This window comes from Salminus brasiliensis, chromosome 9 (genome assembly GCF_030463535.1).
Source record: "Salminus brasiliensis chromosome 9, fSalBra1.hap2, whole genome shotgun sequence".
In the NCBI taxonomy this organism is placed as follows: domain Eukaryota; kingdom Metazoa; phylum Chordata; class Actinopteri; order Characiformes; family Bryconidae; genus Salminus; species Salminus brasiliensis.
The window spans coordinates 32,893,823-32,916,485 of record NC_132886.1 but is presented as its reverse complement, the minus strand read 5'-3'; the positions used below and the strand labels follow the sequence as shown (position 1 = coordinate 32,916,485).

At 38.4% G+C, this 22,663-nt stretch overlaps 1 protein-coding gene across 1 annotated transcript; it reads left to right on the top strand.

The window, feature by feature from the left end:
- Positions 1–357: 357 nt before the first annotated feature.
- On the top strand, positions 358–22,639 carry tnn (tenascin N). The gene is given in 18 exon segments (XM_072686942.1): positions 358–442; positions 3,726–3,866; positions 4,237–4,453; positions 5,025–5,399; positions 9,532–9,795; positions 11,284–11,466; positions 11,722–11,811; positions 15,259–15,522; positions 17,229–17,405; positions 17,408–17,503; positions 18,631–18,894; positions 19,163–19,293; positions 19,521–19,659; positions 19,820–19,971; positions 20,244–20,340; positions 20,513–20,677; positions 21,558–21,721; positions 22,149–22,639. Coding segments are annotated over 17 exon segments (3,039 nt in total). The 5' UTR covers positions 358–442; positions 3,726–3,728; the 3' UTR covers positions 22,272–22,639.
- The last annotated feature ends 24 nt before the right edge of the window (positions 22,640–22,663 follow it).

The window sequence follows — 22,663 nt, the reverse complement described above, 5'->3', positions numbered from 1 at the left end:
AAATACTTAACTCAGCAGTGTACTAAAACCTCCAGCTTCTGTGTTGACTTTGGCCAGGCTTTTCTGGGTCTCCTACATGTAGAAGTGCCTAGAGTAGAGATTCATTACCCATATGTGGTACAGTACACCAGCAGCACCACAAAATGCCTCTTTATTTGTATAAAGGTCATGAAAAAGCAGTGGAAAGCAATAGACTGGCTCTCATTATGTGTCTCTGTGATTGAGCTAGAGAGAGGGAGGTACCAGGGTTCTGATTGGCTCAAGACTACAGGGAGCAGATTCAAGCTGAATGAGAAGATTTCTTGGAGTTTGAGGACTGGTCACAGAACAGCTCAGGAGGGCACAGTGTGCATAGACAGTTAACTAACTGGTGCTTACTGGAAGGCACGGTCACATACAAAGAAGAAGGACTTTTCAAAACATCAGAGAAATATCTTCTGTGGTAAGACAAATGCTGATATTTTGCTTATGTATTAAAGTGTCCCTGATGGATGTATAGATTCTCAATTATTTAAAATTGATACATTCATGTAGCTGGCCTCATTTCTGATATAACATATTTAAGCAGGCATTATTGTAATGAGTAACATTACCATTTTTGCCTCTGAATATTTTCACTTGTTAATGTTAAATGATGAGACACACCACTATGGAGGACATCTAGGACAAGGTTAATCTTTTGGTTACCCTAAATGGTAACCCTATCACTGGCAACAGAATTACCTGTCATGTTTGGAGTGCTAGAATGTAAGGAAATGCATGTTCTGAGGGGTGATCAGAGTTTCTAACATGCAATTGTTTTTTCAGTCAAAGATGACAGCTTGAAAGTGCCCCAGTGCGCTCCACATTATCAGTGGAGAGCTGCATCAAGTGTGTGTGTTTTGTATTTCATGTTGTAAACATAATAGGTAATAATAATAGGTTCACATATTTACTCTTTGTCAAAGTAATGACAGCGCTACCAGAAACACTGTCACTATCTTTCCAATCTTTGACTACACTCTTATCATGGTCCACTCTACATCCTTCTAGTCTGACATCTCAAGGGGAGCTGTATACTATGTCCTATTTTGGTTTAACTGGATACTCAGTTTAGATGAGCAACAGATGCCGCCTGCAGCAAGGCCTGAATGAAAAGAATATGGTAAACTCTGGTGTTGCATAAAGCGAAGAGAGTGATTTTGGGCTTCTGTGACCTTATCAAGGCTGCTGTGGTTTGAGTCGCTGGTGTTGCAAACAAAGAAGAGGAAACTAGTTTAGAATGCAGAACTGAGCATAATTACTTTAGCTCTCACCACTTGAAGAATAAAAAGGAAATTTGACAGTGTTGAATCTTTGAGGCTGCTTTAACAGTCTGTCTCTCTGCCTGGCTGCCATCTCTCTAAGCAGTGTAGCCCAAGCTTCTCTTTAAACATAGAAGAAAAAAACCATCAGACCAGAAGATTGTTGGATGGTGTGGACTTTCCCCTCTTTCCTTCTTTTCAGTCTAGCAGCCCTCAATGGATCTTACAGAAATATATCTGCTCTTTAGCTCTCTTATGTTAAACATCAAATGTCAAATTCCCATTAAAAAATGTGGATTTTTCCATGAACCTGAAGACTGTGGATATGCGTTGAAATAGAGTTTACAGCAGCTTTATTGCCTATGTCTATCCACTGATCTAGGATTGGGAATGTGAACCCCATGCCCTGCCAGTCCCAGTTGCAAAGCTTTTGTACTTTGCAATGTGTTGACACACCCACAGGGAACAGGGCAGGATGAGGAGAGGCATCATTCTTTTTGAACGCTTAAGGCTCAAAGGTAATTACTCAGAGCTGGAATGCGTTGCATTCAATATTTGCTGATGGTCCCTGAAGGGAGCTCAAGACACCGAGAGGAAACTACATGAGCAGGCATCATCAGGGAAATCTCTTTAAGAAAAAAACAATGCAGAGTTGCAAAACATGACCAACATTTAAGGTAGTGTTTCAATAAAAGTGAGTGCTATGTACAGGTATTGTTTAAGTTTCAAAAGGCACAATCACTGACTCGATTTGTGCTCGAACAAATGCTTGTGAACTTTTGTTCCACAGATTTCACCCTAGACTGCATTTTGAACAGTAATGATCATTTACATATATCAGTCTTAAAGGCTCAGTAACAAAAACAGTGTTAATTTGTCCAACAAATGCTGGATATGATAAAAAGTAATAAATTACAAGGCTTTTCTTTTCTAAAAGGGGGGCTGCAGAGAAAGCTCTCACTCAGCTCCTAGTCTTTTTGCGCCTCGGCAGTAGCATAAACAACACTTTACCCTCTCCAAGATAAATAGAATACGTCAAGTGGTAACCATCAAATAAAAGCCACTGACAAGCAGCAGTAAATGCGGCCCTTTACGGTCCTCAGAAGATCCAGCATGTGGGTGGCGTCTGGGATTCTGGTGCGGGTTTCAAAGAAGCAGTTCTGCACTTTTCCACTATGTGCCTCAGTGCCATGTGCTGTAGTTAAAATCATAGTTTAGGTGAGGTCATCAGACACATGGCACTGCTATCTACTGACAGATTTAACTGCAGCTAAAAAACACAGCTCTGTTAGTGTACTGATCTAAAGTTAAAATATATGTAATGGGATTCACTTGAAACTATTAAGCCATTACCATCCTCTTAGCAGAAACAAGCCTGGAGCCTGGTTGTCAGACTGGTGGGTGGCAGCTGGTCTGATGCAGGTAGAGGGGACCCCAGCAGTCAGTCTTCTAGCAGGTCAGGCACTCAAACAAGGCAAAGAGACAGAGTTAGTTTGGAATGGTTTTACAAAGAGCAGAGACTGTTGAGCAGTATTAGTTTATAGAGAGACAGAGAATGGCTGACTTATTGCCCTGAATGGAAATGGGTCGGCAGATCTATTTTGTATTAGCAGTGGATTTCAATGCTATTGGTGTGGAGGGCAGTAACACAGACATCTGTTGCCTATGTGTTTCTGACTTCGCACTGAGCGTTTGCGTCACGTGTTTATTCTATGCTGTGATTTGATTTTGTTTACCGGTATTAATTTTGCTCTGTTGGGTGTTATGGGAATTCTACTAAATACTTAGCTTATACTTAATTAGCTAAGCTTGATATGTTGTGCTTGTGTTAGCTGTCAGTTGACACAATTGTCAATGGGAGAATGAAGTTGCAATAATTCTCACCTTTCAGGTGAGATAGGAAAGTCCTATTCCTAGATTATTGTTGCCATGAATTATTAGTCAGTATGACAGTTCATTTTGTCCTTTTATCCTTTTACCTGTCTCAATAAGGACATCAGAACTCATTGTAACATCACTGGAGTCTGAAAATTGTGTTAAGGTAAAGTAGTGTTTATTTAATAAATTATAGTTTAGCACAACAAGTACCACAAAACTAGCACTGCTTCTAGTTTCTGTTAAACACAATGTAAGCAATATATAATTTTAAGTTTTTAATTTTAATTTTAATGAAGTTTGGATGACATTATTGTTCCAGCCACATTCCTTTGTTAATTGTAGGATCAGCCATTTCTCTAGTAAAACAAATCTTGGACCGTTAAATGTAAAGTAATGTGTCTTTTTTTTATCGTCCTTATGAAATACAGGTACCCTTTAGAAATGATCCACAAATAAGGGTGCTTCTATGAACAATGCATGGAATGTGTTTGAAGGCCCCATGTGGTTTTCCATTGCAAAAAACAAAAAAACAAAACAAAAACAAAAAGTGTGTTTCTTTCACAGGCCATGCTCACCAGGCTAGGTTGGTTCCTGCTGGGGATGGTATGTACAGTTTTCCAGGTCACGTTGACGGAAAAATCAGAGAAAGGAGTCACATTTAGCCACGTGTACAAAATTGACTCAGATTGTAAGCCAAGTTCACAGGTAGGAATTGGTGTGGTCATTGAAACATATGGATACTCAAACTTAATAAAAACATCCCTAGTATTTATTTATTTATTTAGGTATTCAAATAAGATAAGTAATTTGGAATGAAAATAAATAAATATTGTAAATTTTGTATTGTCTTGTTTAAAGTTTAAAATGTTATAGTCTCAATTTGTATAGAACAGTACAGAATGTTTGGACCATGATGTTGTTACTGACATTGATTTTTAATGATCAAATATAAATATTCCATGTTACAATATAAAATATTTTCTAGCAAGGATACTATAAACTATATATCTATAGTACTATTAACATGTGAAAATAAAATAGTAAAAAGGGTTGTAATGTCCAACCCTACCTGCAGGCTGTTTTACTGTCCCAGGCCTCAGAGGGTCAGGTAGTGACTGTTGACGGGGAGAATGAAATTGTATTCAAGCACAACATCAGGCTGGTGTCAAGTGGCTGTGGCTGTGCCGACTCTGAGGAGTTAAAGGCCCTGCTGTACCGCATTAATGGGCTGGAAGAGGAGGTGACCTACTTGAAGAACCAGTGTGCTCAGGGCTGCTGTAAAGGAGGCTCAGGTATTAGCACACACGCTAAGAGCACAGGACACATGCAATTAGGATCACGCATGGAAATACTTGCTTTTTATGTTCTGTTTTGGTGTTAACAGTAATTAACCCTTATGGTGGTATACAGAGGTAAAAATACCAAAACAATTGTTTCACTGTCCTAATACTAATAGTTAATGACGATTACTGTTAATCATACTGTTCAACATGATGTCACTAAAATAAGGTAAAAGTTTTTATTTTCAAAAGAAAATAAATAATTTAATAATATCATAATAATAATAATAAAATGTATTGGACACTGATCACGGAACAGTCTAATATTGTGTTTTCCTGCAGCCCTAGAGTATCCAAGTACATTGTTTTGTGTTCTTCTCACTCTAAAAAATCTGATTCAGATTGATAGGGTGTTGATCAAGTACTATAAATAGTTAGCATGTTATTTAGTAATGACAGGAATTTTGTAATAAGACTTTCTGCCTGCCAGTGGGCCATAGGCTGTTTAAAGGGTTAAGCAGGGAAAACACAAAACAGTAATACATCATCTCATCTCTTATATGACTACGCTGCCTTTTTCCAGGTGTGGACACCGGCTGTAGTGGACATGGAACCTACCAGCATGATTCTTGCAGCTGTAAATGTGACCCAGGGTGGGAGAGCCCAGACTGCTCTGTGTCCTCCTGCCCTGGCGATTGTAATGATAATGGCTACTGTGTGGATGGACGCTGTGTTTGCCACACTGGCTACACTGGTCACGATTGCAGCCTGCTCTTGTGCCCCAACAACTGCAATGACAAGGGTCACTGTGTGGATGGGAAGTGCGTGTGCTTGGAGGGTTTCTCTGGGAATGACTGCAGCATCCTACAATGTCCAAATGACTGCAAAGACAATGGCCGGTGTGTTGATGGACATTGTATCTGTGACGAGGGCTTTTTCGGCGATGACTGCTCTATGGGTAAGCTTTAGAGCTTAAATATAGTTTTTTTCTCAATCTTGAGATCTCCCCTTATCCATTTTAAAAAGCTGATCATTAAGCTTTTAATAAATGTATCCAATAATATTAATCTAATTGATTGCTTGTCAGTACACCGTACAAAAGTGCTGGTCCACTTCATTTGGAGAACCCACTACATATCTGCAGATGTTTAACAAATCTTTTTTTGGTAATTGATCTCAGTAGCAACACAGTCTTTCAAGTTCAAGTTTCAGGTTTATTTGTCATTTGCACAACATGTTAGGACATTTATGCATTGAAATGCTTGTGGTGAGGCTCAGGTCGATGCTTTACAGGAGGACAAAACTATATACATATACATTAAACTATTCTATTTTATTCTATATATTATATATATTATAAAAATTCTATTAAATAAATACAAAATACACAAAATATACACAAAATACAGAATATACAAAGACAGAAGGGATCTGTAGATACAGGTATAGTCTAAAAGAGAGTGGAGCTAAATATAAATATGTATGTTTATGTCTATTCCTGTTATATAAAGTGACTTAGTGATGTCCATAGCAGTGATATATAGAGTATTAATAATAAAGTGTCCGAGTGCAGTGGTGTTGGTGAAACTTGAAGATGTTGGATGTGTGTCTGGCTACACAGTCATGTGTAAACAGGGAATACAAGAGGGGGCTGAGGACACAGCCTTGAGGAGCCCCTGTGCTCAGAGTCAGCGTGGACGAGAAGCTGTTTCCTACTCTCACCACCTAGGGTCTACCTGTTAGGAAGTCCAGGACCCAGTTGCACAGATGAGAGTTCAAACCCAAGTCTGTGAGCTTGGGGATGAGTTTAGCCGGGATGATGGTGTTGAATGCTGAGCTGTAATCTATGAACAGCATTCTCACATAGGTGTTCTTCCTGTCCAAGTGTGTGAGGGCAGAGTGCACTGTCAGTACAATAGCGTAATCTGTGGATCTGTTGGAGCGGTATGCAAATTGGTGAGGGTCCATGGTGGCTGGAAGTGAGGAACAGATGTGGGTTTTGACCAGCCGCTCAAAGCACTTAATAGCTGTTGATGTCAGTGCAACAGGGCGGTAGTCATTCAGGCAGGTGATAGCCGGTATCTTGGGAACTGGAACAATTGTGGTTCTCTTGAAGCATGTGGGAATCACTGACAGTCTTAGGGAAAGGTTAAAGATGTCAGCGAAAACCTTTGCCAGCTGGATGGCACATGCTCTTAGCACCCGACTGTGAACGCCATCAGGACCAGGTGTTTTGCGTGGGTTAACTGCCTTGAAGGATCTGACCACCTCAGACGAGCATACAAGCATAATGTGCATTTAGCTCATCTGCAAGTGAGGAGGACAAACCCAAATCACAGATCCCACCACCTTTGTAGTCAGTGATAGCGCAGAGACCATTCCACATGCGTCTAAGATCAGACCCATGGCTCTGTCCCTATAGTTCCTTTTGGCCAGCCTTATGGTCCTCTGAAGGTCATATCTGGCTTTCTTGTAACTCTCCAGGTCACCAGTGTTGTACGCTGTGGTCCAAGCTCTTAGTTTGGCTCGGACCTCAGTGCTGATCCAGGGCTTCTGGTTGGGAAATGTTCTGACATTGATCTTTGGTACAATGTCATCAGTGCATTTACTGATGTAGCTTGTGATGGAGTCAGAATATTCATTGATGTCAGTGCCAGCTGCATCACAGAACTGCCAGTCTGCCAGTCTGTGGTTTCAAAGCTGTCCTGAAGTGTGAAGATGGCCTCCTCACTCCATTGGTAGACTGATCTGAGGACTGGCTTGGCCTGTTTAAGTCTTTGTCTGTATGCAGGCAGGAGAAGAATGAAGGTGTGATCAGCTTTGCCGAAGGCAGGGCAGCGGAGGGGTTTGTAACTGTCTTTAAGTAGCAGTGATCAAGAATCTGTTCTCCTCGGGTGGGGAAGTTAATGTGCTGCATTATATATCTATTTGAGTTCAACCTTTGGTAGAAGCTTGAGCATACAGACCATATTTACTGCACATATGTGAAATATTTTATAAGTATATTTTATATACTTTTCAGACTGTAAATGGTTAGACAATAGAACTGTTTTCAGGGAAACCACAGCATAAGCCTCCCTCTTAATTTGCCATAATCGTTGATATAAGTAATTGTAATATCTGTTTGCATAACTATTTATGTCACTCACTGTGTGACAATTCTGTTGGTTAAACATGTAGATATATGGGATTTTCTTTTAGGCCTATATGAACATAATGCAAAAGCAAACACACAAGCACTCATGAGGCTCTAGGCATTGAACTAGAGATTTATACAATATAATTACTGTTTTCAATTAATTGATTTTTAAACATTTGTTTGAATACAAGCAGCACTGCAGCTTTGCACTTATCAGTACCTAATAATGTAGTTACACCCTCCAAACTTAGCTTTACTTATCTCCAGCTTTTACACATAACGAGCCTGAGAACAGGAATGCATGGATATGCAATCTTCTAAAAAAAAACAATATTGTGAATGACGAGAGCCTTAGGCCAGAACACATCATTCATATTAGTACTACTGAGTGGGCTTTTTCTGGCTTAGGGGACAGCATAATTGAGTCCATGACTGATAATGAACTAGGTTTAGCAATTACCCCTTCATATGGCCTTGACACTAATTGGTGTCATCATAGTGCCTAATGGTTCAAACTGCCAATCATTTGTGTACATCTAATGGTTTCACTTTACCAACACAGTTAAATGACACTGCATTCACATTACTCCGTTAATATTAGTGTATTTATAATAATTTCCACAATGCTGTCTACATGCTTACATGTATGTTTACATGCACAGAATTATATAATTCTGGCAAATGTGGCAGTTGGTGCAGGTATGTACTACTGCATTTAACCTATGGTGTTTATGTGCCATGTCAGCACAGATGAACAGAAACAGTAAAATGAAATATCTGTTTCATGGAGAACATGCACTGGATCATTGAGTATCACCTACTATATTTTATACCTACGATAATGATACTTTCGTAATGGAAAAATACTGCCTGAACTGTGCATCAATTCCCAGATGCATTATGGTTAATAGGCATAGGCTTTGTAGACATGCCTACTGATCTAGGCATTTTTTCCACAGGTGCATCATAAACAAGATCTAATGTCAAACCTGACCATTTAGCTCTACTTAAAAAAACTTGTAGTACCATTGTGCTGATTACTTTTTTACCAATATGTTTATTTGCTGTAGAGCTGATTCCCTTAAAATTCCAATGGAATTTAATTTCATATCCCAAACAATTTAGAAATGGCTTAAGTACAACTTTTTTTTAAATTCTAAAAAATAGAACTGACCATTTTCCAAACGGTTTCTTTTGTGTCTTTGTGATGCTTTACAATTGGCTGATGTAGACATGAGTCAATTAGTCAAACAATAGCGAGTATTGAATTTTCAGCTACTCCCCTGTATTTTATGTGTGGATCATTAAAAATGTTGGTTCTAGGTTTATGTTCCATTATGTAGCTAGTTTTACCAGTAATGTCTTTGGAAATATTTGTGGAGGCCACACTCACTAAACCAATTTCACCCCTGCAGGAGGTTTGAGACCTTGGCTTACAATTACAGTTTACACATGAGAACCAGTTCATGTTCAAACAACAGAATGCAAGTTCAAGAGATTAGGAGGTGTAGCCATCTTGCCATGGTCTGAAAGACTGGAAGTTAGTTCAGATGGTCAGGAACAAATGCTATTGAAAATATGTTGACTGTGCTTCAAACTTGTGCCCGTGCCAGAATATTATTAAACTCTACCAATTCTATCAAGAAGAGTGATCAAATATCCAACCAAAATTCTGCCAGAAGCGTGTTGGTGGCTACCAAAAACTGGTCAAAGTGCAAGGTGCAATTTTTTGTGTGTTGAAGATGCATGTTATACACTCATTCTGCCCCAGGAAAAGAACAGTTCAAATAAATTACTGAAACCACAAAAAATGGCAAAAAAAGACATTCATGTCCATAATGTATGTAAACTTTTTGACAACAACTATATGCATGTGGGACATAAGAGGGTTAGCATTATTGATTTTACATGCTGCAGTAAAATAATGAAAATGAAAACCTTCATTCTGCAGTCTTGGGTCCACAAGACCTGCGCCTGGTCACAGTGACAGATGTGTCTCTATTGGTGGAGTGGGAGCATGTGAGAGGAGCTGAGTACTATGTGTTGTCCTACTACCCTGAGGGAGAAAAAAGAGCCATGCAGGAGGTGCAGGTGGCAAACACAGAGAACTCCTACCTGATCACTGGTCTCAAGCCTGGAGTTACTTACATTGTGCATGTTTACGTGGTCATCAAGAACATCAACAGTGACTCAGACCACATCACAGCCACTACAGGTAAAAACAACTGATCTAATTCATTAAATGTAGGTTTTAGCTCAGCAATAGTTCTTCTATTTTTATGTTATTTTTTAACGTTATTTATTGCAATACCAAAAAAGACTACTTTAAAACATCAGTACGTTGCTACTTTTTACCCCAAATAATCACTGGATGTGCAGTTCAACCCAGACTTTCATCTCTGCTCAAAAAAAAATAATAATTTAAACGAATAAACAATAACAATGTGTGTTTTTATAATAACTTATAAAGTGACTTATAAATATTCATATCTATCCAACATTTTTAACAATATATTACCATTCGCAACATTACTGTCATTACCGCCAGTCAGTGAAATGAGTAAGGAATCTTTTTAAAGGTAACATGCTTTTATGTTGTAAGCATAAAGGAAGCACATGTCAGCCACTAGAGAAGAGTAACATTTTGATGTGTGGAAAAGTAGGTAGTGTAATCATGTATTCCTTCTGATCATGGGGTAGAATTTTTTTCGATGCAGTTTATGTCATTTTATTTATATAATTTTTTTTTTTAATGTTCACATTATCTAAATGTATTTAAAGTGTCTTCTCTAATAGAGTTTGCCTGTTGAGTACATTTTTTTCTTTGTATTTGTAATTTACCAAGAATGTTCAGTCATTAAAATGTCCAGCAGATGCACAGTAATTGGATTGCATGTTGTGAATTAAAAGTAAAAGATGCAACAGATGGAATTTTATAGGCACGCAAGGCTGAGCCCTTGAGTGTGTTAGTGTGGTTTTACTATGGACCCCCTGAAGATTGTTTGCCTTCTAGAAGACAGCAAGTAATTGCTACTCATCTGTGCTATGGGATACTGTCATCAGCAAGTACACTATATGTCTAAATGTTTCTAATGAATGCATTTTGCTACTTTATTAACAGCCTGGACAGCTAAAGCTTTTGAAGCGGATAGGCCAGTATGACCATGCTATTCAACCAGCATGACCAAGCTGGTTGATCAGCATGGTGAGAAAGACCATGACCAGTATGAAAAATGTTTTACACAACAAAGTAACAAGCATCTGTGGATTCTAAGCAGCTCTGTGTTTCTCATGCCACATAACAGACCAAAGTGGTCACCATAGTGGTCATGTTTGCTAAGAAAGGTTTTATCTGAAAGAGTGTGTGATTGCATTCCAAGTCCCATTTGAATCTGTAAGCACTAATTCATGTAAAAACAATCTCTAATCAACAGTTCAGAAGTGTTCGACCTGTGCCGTTATTCATAACAAACTGGTTCTGATAACAGCATGGTTGTTTCACTAAATGAATTGTATAATTTTGCTACTGTCATTGCTAAGCAATGTCTTGGCTTGATGCTAAAACAAACCAGCAACTCCTTGTAAAGTTTTGGACTAATTACCTATTATTCTTAAACTGTTATTTCTGAGAACACATTCAATCTGTTTGCAGTGTTTGAACCATTTTTTGTGACTGACAGGCTCTGCTGGCTCATTTTTGTAGACTTGTCTGGTGTAGAAGGAATCCGTGTGCTGGGCCAGACAGAGGACTCTATCCAGGTGGACTGGCAGAACCCAGAAGCTCAGGTTGACTTTTTCAAATTGCGTCATGCTAGCCCTGATGGCCTTGAGGAGCAAGAAAATGTGGCCAGGAGCCAGGAGGCCAGGACCATGCACACCATTGTAGGTCGGTTCTGAGCTCTGATTAAGAAATCATTGCCCAACAAATGGCCAATAAAACCAAACCAATTAATGTTTGTCAAAGTATTATCACTAGTCCTGTCATTTCATAAAATTCATATCTTCCCTGATAGGATGCCCATTCTGGTACATTAAAGTATAGATAGTTAACACAATTTCATGCTTACCTGAGTCCACCTGTTTGCATTAAAAAGAAACTGCTTTTTGTAAGACTAATTAATAATAAAGTTTTTCTTCATAGGTCTTAACCCAGGAACAGAGTACCAGATATCAGTGCAGGCCATCAAAGGAAGTACCGAGGGCAAGCCTTCGCATGCCACTGGAGTTACTGGTTAGTTGAAATGTTGGGCACATTTTACATCCTACAGCAGTGCAGCCAGGTTTTTGGAGGCAGGCTTTCTCTCTCTTTCTTTTTTGCCTGCAAAATCTAGCAGTAAAATTGTACTTTTGATAATGAAACAAGATTTTACAATAACTGATACACTGATGCTAGCTTGTAATTATTAGCCTATACATATATGGCTATGATGTATTTGCATCACTTGTTACATGAAAAAAAAAGTGAACACATTCAATCCAATAGATTGGGGTTTACACAACATTTTTGACATGCGAAAAAACACATGGATGTGTGCTTCTAGTTTGTTGTGGGCTTTGCGATTGACTCAAGAAAAACATTTTTAAAATGCTTTTATTGCTCATAAGCAACAACTGCAAAAGCGTTTGCTGATGTTTTTACCTAGGGCAACAAAAATGATGTATGTAAGTTTCAATTAAACTAGTTGCTGTTTTTTTTGTATCTTTATAACTTGATTATGCAGCTCTGTATTTGAGTAAACAGCAGCAGGTCTTTCTCCTTATTTAGTTTAAAATCTCTGTGGCTTACTGAAGCCAACACTACTGGCTCCCATTGGTTGGCACATTGGACTATGAATGCATAATTGTGATATGAAAAGATTCTGTCACATGACCTTAGATTGTGCCCTAATTGTCCAGGGCTGCCACTTTTTTGTTTTGTGCTAATTTCAGGTTCATATACTTTCGATGACCTACAACTTTCGCCCATACGGTGCCCCTGACTGTTGTGCCAACAAACAAAACATTCTTAGTTGAGTTATTTGCTTACTGCAACATGGTCAATCTGTTTGGACAGTTCAGTTCCGAAATCACACTAACTTCTCAAAATAATCAGGCAGCACTTGTTCAATCTACAGTCATGCTTGTTAATCATTCTGCAGCACTATATGCGCAAATTACATTTCTTTGTGGCATGAATACGGGATTAGATCATTTTTATCTTGGTAACATTAAAGTTAATAAAACAAGTGAACAAAGCCATATTGGTTGTACACACTCCCTATATCGCTTGTGTCCAAACTTAAAATTGGTCCTAAACACACACACACAGAATGTGAGAGTCACACTGAGTTTCTGTTTATTGATATTTTCAGTGTAGATGACTGTGTGAAAATATCATTTTACTTGTATGTTAAATCAGAGACCATTTCCTGCTAGGCACCCCCCTGACTACAGGGGGAGGCTTATGCTAGATTGCATTTCCCCCCTCCTTGGCAAGTTCTGAATGACTGCACCTCTGTCCTACTCCCACTCATCATTAGCCTGTCTTTTTTGTAGTATACAGAGAATGGCTTTTCAAGGTACTCTTCTTAGAGTTATTGCAGCTCAGTCAATAAAGCATGCATTGTCCACTCCACTTCAGGGATCCCCCTTATTTAATGTAATGGTGCCAATGTAATGTCCAGTGTATCCTCTATTACTCATTACTTACAGCATACAAACCAGACATTTGCAACATGCTATCTTACTTGTCAGAGGAGCTTGAAATATGACAAGGATATTTTCTTTTTGTTGCCATTGGCATTCTAGAGCAAACTGCCAAAGCATTATGGGTCCTATTAACACAACTGGTGCTTAGACACTGATTGAACATCAAAAAAAGTGGAAATCCAAGATAAGCAAGTTGTTCATGTTAAAAGGATCGGTAATGATTGAGAGTATGGATTAGTAATTACACTTAGCGCTTTTAATAACAAGTCATCTATAGCAGATCTAGCTCTCTCAAAAACAACAAACAAACAAAAAATAGAGTCTGGTTCTTTGGAGGAACCCCATGAATCTTTTAATACAGGGTTTTAATACACTGTTTTTCTCCTTTTAATAATGTGTTTAAAAGTTCTCATTTGTCATTTGTACATGTAAAGTACATGATTTAGTTTGCAGAATTCTGTGCACCCAACAATAAAGAAAGCATTGTGTCTCTTTTAAATAACGATTTAAACACTGTTGAAAAATCTAATTTTCAATTCTGATACATTTGACTATACCAAATGAGGACACGCATGTATTGTGTATACTATACTATGTATACTATTCTGATGAGCGTTTAAGAAAAGATAATCTCAAACTGCATTGCCAACAATATATTATACAACTGTGCATGAGCAGGCTATGAATTTTAAATATTTGCAGACATGCTTATGAATTCTATATTCCCATAATTCTATATAGGAATATAGAATTCATATTCAAATTAAGGTTTGGTTGTTTTGAATAAACATATTGGCTCAACTAAGGTGCTAACTAGAACCTCTATTAACCCATAACTCCATAATAGCCCATCATTAAATAAATGTCCATCCTTACTTCAGAAATATAAGGAACTGATTTTACTATTAGTCCACAACCAGGTCTTATTTGCTCCACTTTAGTTACCCTCAGCCAGCCTCGCTTTTACCTTTACTGCGTTTCTGCAACATACAATTTGAGGTGACCTCAAGGGTCCAAGACCCTCCAAGGAGTCCTTGATGGATAGACTGTTTTCCATATAGTGAAAGCTGCAAGCCATGCCTTTCCACTTTTGCTAAACCAAGCAGACCCCTATACGTCTCTGGAATTCCCATCCCGTTCTGAACCTTGTCTAGTGCTTTTGACAGCTTGTACATACTAACATGTATGTTACAGCATTAAGTCAACCAGATATGCTCATTTTGTTTTGTATTCAAGCCCCAATTCAAGGCCAATCAAAAAAAGGGTACAACAACATACAGCATTTCAATACGAAATGTGAATTGCAGTGTTCTTGGAAGGCATCATTAATCAGTCTCAATGACTCAGATAGTATGGTGACACTGCACTGACCCTGTTGCAGTCACAGAGGAATACATCAGATGATTGCTTTTGCATGTCTTCTCACTTCCTTGCAAAGAACACTGCCAGTGCTTGCTTAGCTCCAGTAAACCAGTCATGTGCACACAGCCATTCACTCCAATCATCCATATTTTATTGGGTAATAACATATAAAACTTAGCAGTCATTATTTTCTTATAATAAAAAAATATCACTGTATATGAAATATCAATGCTGCACTACTTGTCCTGTTAGACAGATGTTGTATCTGGATACACAGTGACAAACACTGCTAAATATGATAAAATATTAGATTAGATATTAAAATATTAGACTTAACATTAGTCTATAACTTATTTTAAGGCTGTGACTGTGCTAAGGAAACCATCATGTTTACAATTGTTTATTTTTTGTTTTGGCACAGTACTATACATTGTTTAAGTAGGGGTTTTATAGTGAACATTTTGTAGACACTAGCAAATCTAGGGAGGTACGACATAGTGGTTTTAAACTGTGTAGCATGGGCATGTTGTTGGTAAAAGTAAGTCTGAATTGCAGTATGGCATAAGAACCAATACTTACATTTGTATAATGGTCTCTTGCACTGAATCACAAATGATCTGTTTCACAGATGTCGATGCTCCAACTAACCTGGTCACCAGAGAGGTCACAGAGAACTCAGCTACTGTGACATGGGACAGGGTCCGCGCTGAGATTGATGGCTATATGCTAACCTACAGCTCTGCTGAGGGCACCAGTCAGGAGATCCTGGTAGGAGCAGATGCTACTTCCTACCAGCTGACCTCTCTGAAGCCTGGTCTTTTGTACACAGTCTTCATTTGGGCCTTCAAGGACTCACGCTCCAGCAGAAAGAGCTCTACAGAGGCTGAGACTGGTAAGCTGCTCCCTTCATACCGAAGGCCATGCTTTGACCTCACTGTTTATTTCCTCCTCTTAAATACTCCTTCAGAGAAGACCCTTATTCAAAAATACTTCACTTCTCCCACAAGCATACCTTTTTGTTTTTCCTATATTCTATTTTATTTTTATTTTCTCTGTGATAAAGTTGAAAGATTTATGGCAAGCCTTTGATCGAGCTCTCTTTTAGCACTTTGCAACATAATTTGAGCTATAAACAATGACAGCATATCATAATTGCATGAACAATGTGAGCTAAGCAATAAAAAAAACAATGATGGTTTATGTCTAAATAGATGATTTATAACCATACCAAGGAAGGTTTAATATCATTGCTGATAGCCAAAGTGGTCTAAGAAAACAACCTTAAGAGAAATCCTTTTTATAAATCTTGTGGGTTTCATCTAGCAGCAACTGTTAATATAGTATTAAGCTCTTGATATTTTTTTAGTATTATTTTTTTAAATGAGTTTTCTTGCCATAAGCTTTATGGTACAGGAACCCAATTGTACAGATTTGCTAGGGTGCACTGATTCTATGGGCCTCTTCATATGGTTGGAAGAAAAACAAACGAAACAGACATTGACTGGCCTCATAACTCAAATGGTGGGACGCCTTACGGATGCTGTGATTTGAGAACAGGGAAAAGAAACCCTTGAGGTGCACAACCACCTGTTTTTCTTTCCTTTTTCATCCACATGGCTGATGGAACAAGCATATGTTTTAGTGACCCTTACACAGGATTGCAGGAAAATACTTCAGTGCTACTGTGTAGCATTTATAATCTTGCTTATGTAAAAATTAACTGCTCAAATAATTTTTCCAACAGATACTTTTTAAGAAAGTGTTAAGTGACATTGGTCAGTAGAATTCAGACTCACTGCATTCAAAAACATTAAGCACTTGAAGATTACATTAAGATGTAACAAATGCATTTTTTTTGAAAGATTTCATCTTTCTGCAGTGCATTGTCTTGGAAGAAATCTAGTGCTATTGATTGGCTATACGTTATTGTTTATAGATTAACTACAGAGAAAAGTTAACTTAGTCATGTAACCAACTAATGGGGTTGCAGAGTATACTGTCGTAAGAAAAGGGATGGTTATCATACCGTCAATCATGCAAGTGCAACTAAACAGTTTCTTTTTTTAAAAACTTGCTTTTGTTTTAAAAAACAAAATCCTATCGCTACACGGAATCCAGCCGGACAATCTGGTGTTGATATCTCGAAAACTGCAGGACTAGTTATGCTATGCTAACGAGCCTAGTGGACAACATAAACGGGCCAGCTTAGTCATTCATGAGAGAGATGAACATGGAGAGCATACGATGGACTGAGCTGCCCAGGGCTGACCAAAAAGGGCACATTTATTGAGCCCCAAAAGGGTTTCATTTGGGTGTGGTGGAGGGTCAAAAATAAAAGGTATCACTTGTGTGATAGTGTCACTTGAGCCTTGCTGTCTATCAGGTCATGGTGGTCACACCCTTTCCCCAGGGGCTTACCACAATACCAAGCTCATTTCATCCTCCTCCTATAACAATTATTTTGATATCTTAATGTATTTTTTCCTTCATGTTTTTACATCAAGGACACCACTCCACATTATTTTATACAATTGGAGCAAAATTAATTCATTCTGAGGCAAGGATTAAACTAACCTGTTTTACAAAATGGCTCTTTAGAACTAGATGCTCCTATTAATCTCTTGGCCAGAGAAGTCACAGAAGACTCAACGTTGATGTCATGGGACAGAGGCCAAGCTAAAGTTGATGGCTACATGCTAAGCTACAGCCCTGCTGATGGCTCCAGTCACGAGGTCAGAGTAGGAGCAGACAGCTTCTCCTACAGGTTCACTGGACTGAAGTCATCTATACAACCCATGTCTGGGCTGTTAAGGACTTGCGCTCTAGCAAAAAAAGACAAAAAAACAAAAAACAAAAACCAAAGGCTCAGACAGGTTTCTGAAATAGTTTATTGTTCAAAGTATATTGCTGCAGTGAAGTTTGGCAAAACAGTGGTTAAAATATACTATGACGCTTTCTCTTGTTAAACAATACAAACATTAGTCTGTCAAAAGAAGGAACACATTAAACATTTCCAAATAAATGCTATTTAACATTAAAGATAAATTTGATTTGAAATTTGAGATTAAATAGAATTCTTTTTTTAAGAATAGACATTCATTAAACAGGTCATGACTGGCTAGGTCTGACAATGACTGGTGAACACTCGCAGGGACGGTGCGATGCAAGATTGCTTTAACAGCAACAAAACAGGGGTAAAACAAGAACTCAGCAATAACACAGGAGATCATGAACAAAAACGTGACAAATGGGCAACACAAGAAAGCCACTTGAGGCTGATGGATAGCCAGGGAGCTAGGCTTGGAAGGGATAGCAAAACAGGGAGATAACGCTAGAACTAAGAACGCTGGCAGTGCCAGTAATACAGCAAATGAAAACCGCGCTCGTCAAGCGCAAATAAACTCACACGACGTGGACAGGAGCTTAGGGATCAGTCGCCTTACCCTCGAGACGACTCCGAAGCAAACAGAGCAGTAGTAAACTCATGAACCGGGATAACGTGACGGACTCTCTAAGACGTCCTCTTGAAGACCTAACTCGACCTTAGATTCTTCAGACAGCCGCCGCCACTCCAGGTCGGCTCAGAAACCGCAAATTCTCGGCGACAGAAAGTTCGCGTCAGCTCCCTAAGTACCCCAGCCTCAGGTGAACCGAATCAATGAATCAATGAGCGTAAATGAAACACACGTGAACACAACAGGAAAAAACATGGCGTGATACATGAGATGGCTGTCAATATAAAAGTCCGTGGTGTGTGACGTGAACATGAATACAGAACAGGAAGTCCGTGAACCAGGAAATCAACTAAACATCAACATAAGAGACCTGTGGACCGCGGCGAAGCGGACCTGACAGAACACATGTTTTATAACTCTGTAATACTGTAAATGGTATCTTAATAATTACTGTGAAAAGGCCATTTTGGAAAAGTGTTAAGTGGTCAACATGTACATGTCATTAATGTTTAGAGCATTAACCTGTTGTACAAATGACTTTTTAGAACTAGATGCTCCTACTAACCTCTTGGCCAGAGAGATGACAGAAGACTCAGTGTTGGTGTCATGGGACAGAGTCCAAGCTGACGTTGATGGGTATATGCTAAGATACAGCTTTGCTGAAGGTTCCAGTCAGGAGATCTGGGTTGGAGCAGACAGCACTTCTCACAAGTTCACTGATCTGAGGCCTGGAGTCATCTATACAGTCTACATCTGGGCCATCAAGGGCTCTCGATCTAGCAGAATAGCTACAACAGAGGCTGAAACAGGTTACTTAATCCAACATGACTTCTTAAAATCACCCTATAATGCCAGTTCAAACAATAAACAGTTGGTTTAGAACAACTAGTTCATCAGAAATGTTCCTGGAATAGTCATTAAATGAAAATACTTATTTTAACTGGGAATAGTATGAAAGCTGGATTTTAAAAAATGTGCAATAAAAACAGTAGTTCTGTATTAATGGAAATGTATGATATGTCTCTTTTTAAATTAAAATATATTGCTGACCTTGGACCTTGGTTTTTCAATTTCTAGAAATTGATGGTCCTAAGAATCTGAAAGCCATTGATGTGCAAACTGACTCTACAGTTTTAACCTGGAAATCTCCTCAGGCTCGCATTGAGGGCTACATCCTCACCTACAGTCCTGAAGATGGCAGTATGCAAGTAAGTTCTGTGGTTTGCTAAGCTCATCCACCACATGCTTTAGATACACGGTTCCAACACAAAACTCAACTCTTACCTTACTTAATGAGTTTCAATTAGATGATACCAGTACCTTCAAACACTTTTGAACTAAAATTCTTATGGACCATACATCAATGTCTGATACATTCAAATGTAAATTAGATATGAGTTGACATATTTTCACTTATGTTTAATGTTTACTTTAGACTTTCAAGAAGATGTTTGCTGTGGGAGAGACCAGATTTACCCTCTCTGATCTGGTTATGGGAAAGAAGTATATTGTCACTCTGATAGCATACAAAGGTTCAAAGAGGAGTAAAGTGGTGGAGATTACTTTTAGTACTGGTAATGTAAACCATTTGTACTAAAAGTAGTGTTTCAAATGTTGTCTATTATCTCCAAGAAGGATATGTACACACACTTGATGAGATTTGAGTTGTTTTATCGATGTGCATTATACTTGGAATTATTATTTTATCAAGTAATGGTGTTTTGTGTCTTGCAGTGGGAATATCGTACCCCTTCCCAATGGACTGCACACAGATCATGAAGAATGGCAACACGGAGAATGGGGTATATACTATCTATTTGGCCAACAACCGTAGCAGACAAATGCAGGTGTACTGTGACATGACAACGGATGGAGGTGGCTGGATTGTAAGTCAAATCACAATCAAATCCCAGCTCAAACATTACAGTGTTATCAGACATAAAGAGCAATACATTGTGAGAAGTTCAAATGCATGCTCACTTTAGTTGTAAATCCAAAATTATGTTTAACTTATACTGTATAGATTAAGTGATTTAGGATTGACATCTTGTGTATAATTATTTTCATGAGGGTCTAAATGACAAAAACTGCAAACTAAGTTTGTGAGAGAATAACATCTCTTCACTGTAGGTATTTCTCTTCTTTTTTCAAAACCCAGGTGTTCCAGAAACGCAACACTGGTAAACTTGATTTCATGAAGCGCTGGAGACAGTATGTGCAAGGCTTTGGAGAACTGACTGATGAGTTCTGGCTGGGTATAAAGATATTATATGAAACATTACAATAAATAATACACAAACACAGACTTTGAATGGATTACCGAAGTCTTTAATATTCTCACATACAATTTCTCTGTGTGTCAAGTAGCAATGTTTTGATGTGAGAAGTCCTGATGCTGTTGGTGATGATTTGTATTTTAATGTCAAGGTTTGGAGAAAATCCATGAGCTGACCAACACTCCAACTCGATATGAGGTGCGCTTTGATCTGGGACTTGGAAATGAGCGTGTCTATGCTGTCTATGACGACTTCAAAGTAGGAACATCCAAGCAGAAGTTTAAGTTGACTGTTGGCAACTACAGAGGAAATGCAGGTGAGGATGGATGGATGTGGCCAAATACAATTGCATATTGTGCTACTCTGTTTAAAAAAAAATTTCATATCACCACATGCGTGTACCTAAAACTGATTATACATAAGTCTAATAGAACAAGTAATGGAAGCATATGCCTAAATCATACACATGCTTGAAAGTTGGTACCCTCAAACAGACTTGCATATGCACTTTGACACTATATGACAAACTGTTAAAAAAAACAGACTTTTAAAATTCTACTAAAAACAGTAGCAGCCATCTGAAATATAGTGTTTTGCCTGTAGTTTTTCATTTTATGTTCTATAGTACACGGTATGTCCAAATGTTGAACACCCCTTCTAACAAATGCATTAAACTACTTTAAATTGAACCCATTGTTGGACACACATGTGCAAATGCATACACACAGCTTGTAAAGGTAAAGGTGCACATATTTGTCACTACTATGTACAGCGAAATGTGTCCTCCACATTCTACCCATCTGTGGTAGTGAACACTAATACACACACTAGTGAACTAGGCACAGTGAGCACACACACACCTTGCTCAAGGGCCCAACAGTGGCAGATATTGACAGAAAGTCTCACTAGATGTCGGTAACAACCCATGCAATCCACACATGCAAAGAAATCAAACCAAATGTCCATAAATGATGTGTAATAATTAGAAATGACACAGGGAAAAGGTATTGAACATGCTAACTGAAATGTATTTAATAATTCGTACAAAAGCCTTTGTTGGTGATGACAGTTTCAAGATGCCTCCTGTATGGAGAATCTAGTTGCTTGCTAGTCAGGGGTGATTTTGGCTTATTCTCTTCAAATACTGAAGGTCAATTTGAGGGTAGTAAACAACTCAATACATTTTTTTTGCTTAGGTGATGCCATGACCTACCACCAGGGAAGACCCTTTTCCACAATGGACTCAGACAATGACATCGCTCTAGGCAACTGCGCACTCACTCATCGTGGGGCCTGGTGGTACAAAAACTGCCACCTGGCCAACCTTAATGGCAAATTTGAGGACAACAGGCACAGTATGGTAAGATTTTACCACCATTCATCTGCACAGTGTTGCACTTGTTGGAGTGCCTTATTTTTTTGTTTGTTGTTTGTTTTATTAAAGTCATGATTTATAGCTTTATGCCATGATTTATAAGTGTAAAGAATAGATGGTACTTTTAAATACAGGATTTACAGAACAAATACAGATACAGGATATAACAATCCCTAAAATGTTAAAGTCAATCTTAAATGTATTTGGCCTTAGCTGAAATTTACTTGATTCCAAACTAAAATGTCTTTAATCTTAAAAGACATTTGCACAGTACTGTAATTAAATATACAGCCGCTCTATAATGTCATGTACAGACTTGAATATCTCTGTCAGTTGAGTAGTACAGTAGTGATTTCCACTGTTGTCTGAATGTCACAAAGAAGCTAAATTGCATTTTTACTGCATCCACCAGGGGGTCAACTGGGAGCCCTGGAAAGGCCACCTCATGTCCCTGGACTTCACTGAAATAAAGATCCGTCCCGTAGCTACTGCCAGCCGAAAAAAGAGGTCACTCAAAAGGAGAGTGGCTGCCTAATGACCATTATGCAGCCAATAAAAACCAGTATGATAAATTAAGCTGCGTGTTTTTCAATAACGCCTCATTTTTTCTGGGAGGGAACTGATTTTTAGCTCTTATTAGGAAATTGACTTTCTATGCTGCAAATGTTCATACTGTGTACCTATATTGCTTTGGCAAAAGCCATATTCAAAAAAGGATATTTGTATTGTAAGTCTTAACATACCTATTGATTTTTTTAAGCAACCGACTGTACACTATATTGACAAGTGAACAAAATATTGTATTTACATTTAAAGTGTTTTGAGTGCTAAACTCAGTGGTACATTTGTAGTTAATGCCACTTGCACCATGTCCAAATGACCTGTAAATGAACTTTACATATCTCACCGTAATAAGTGAGATGGTAG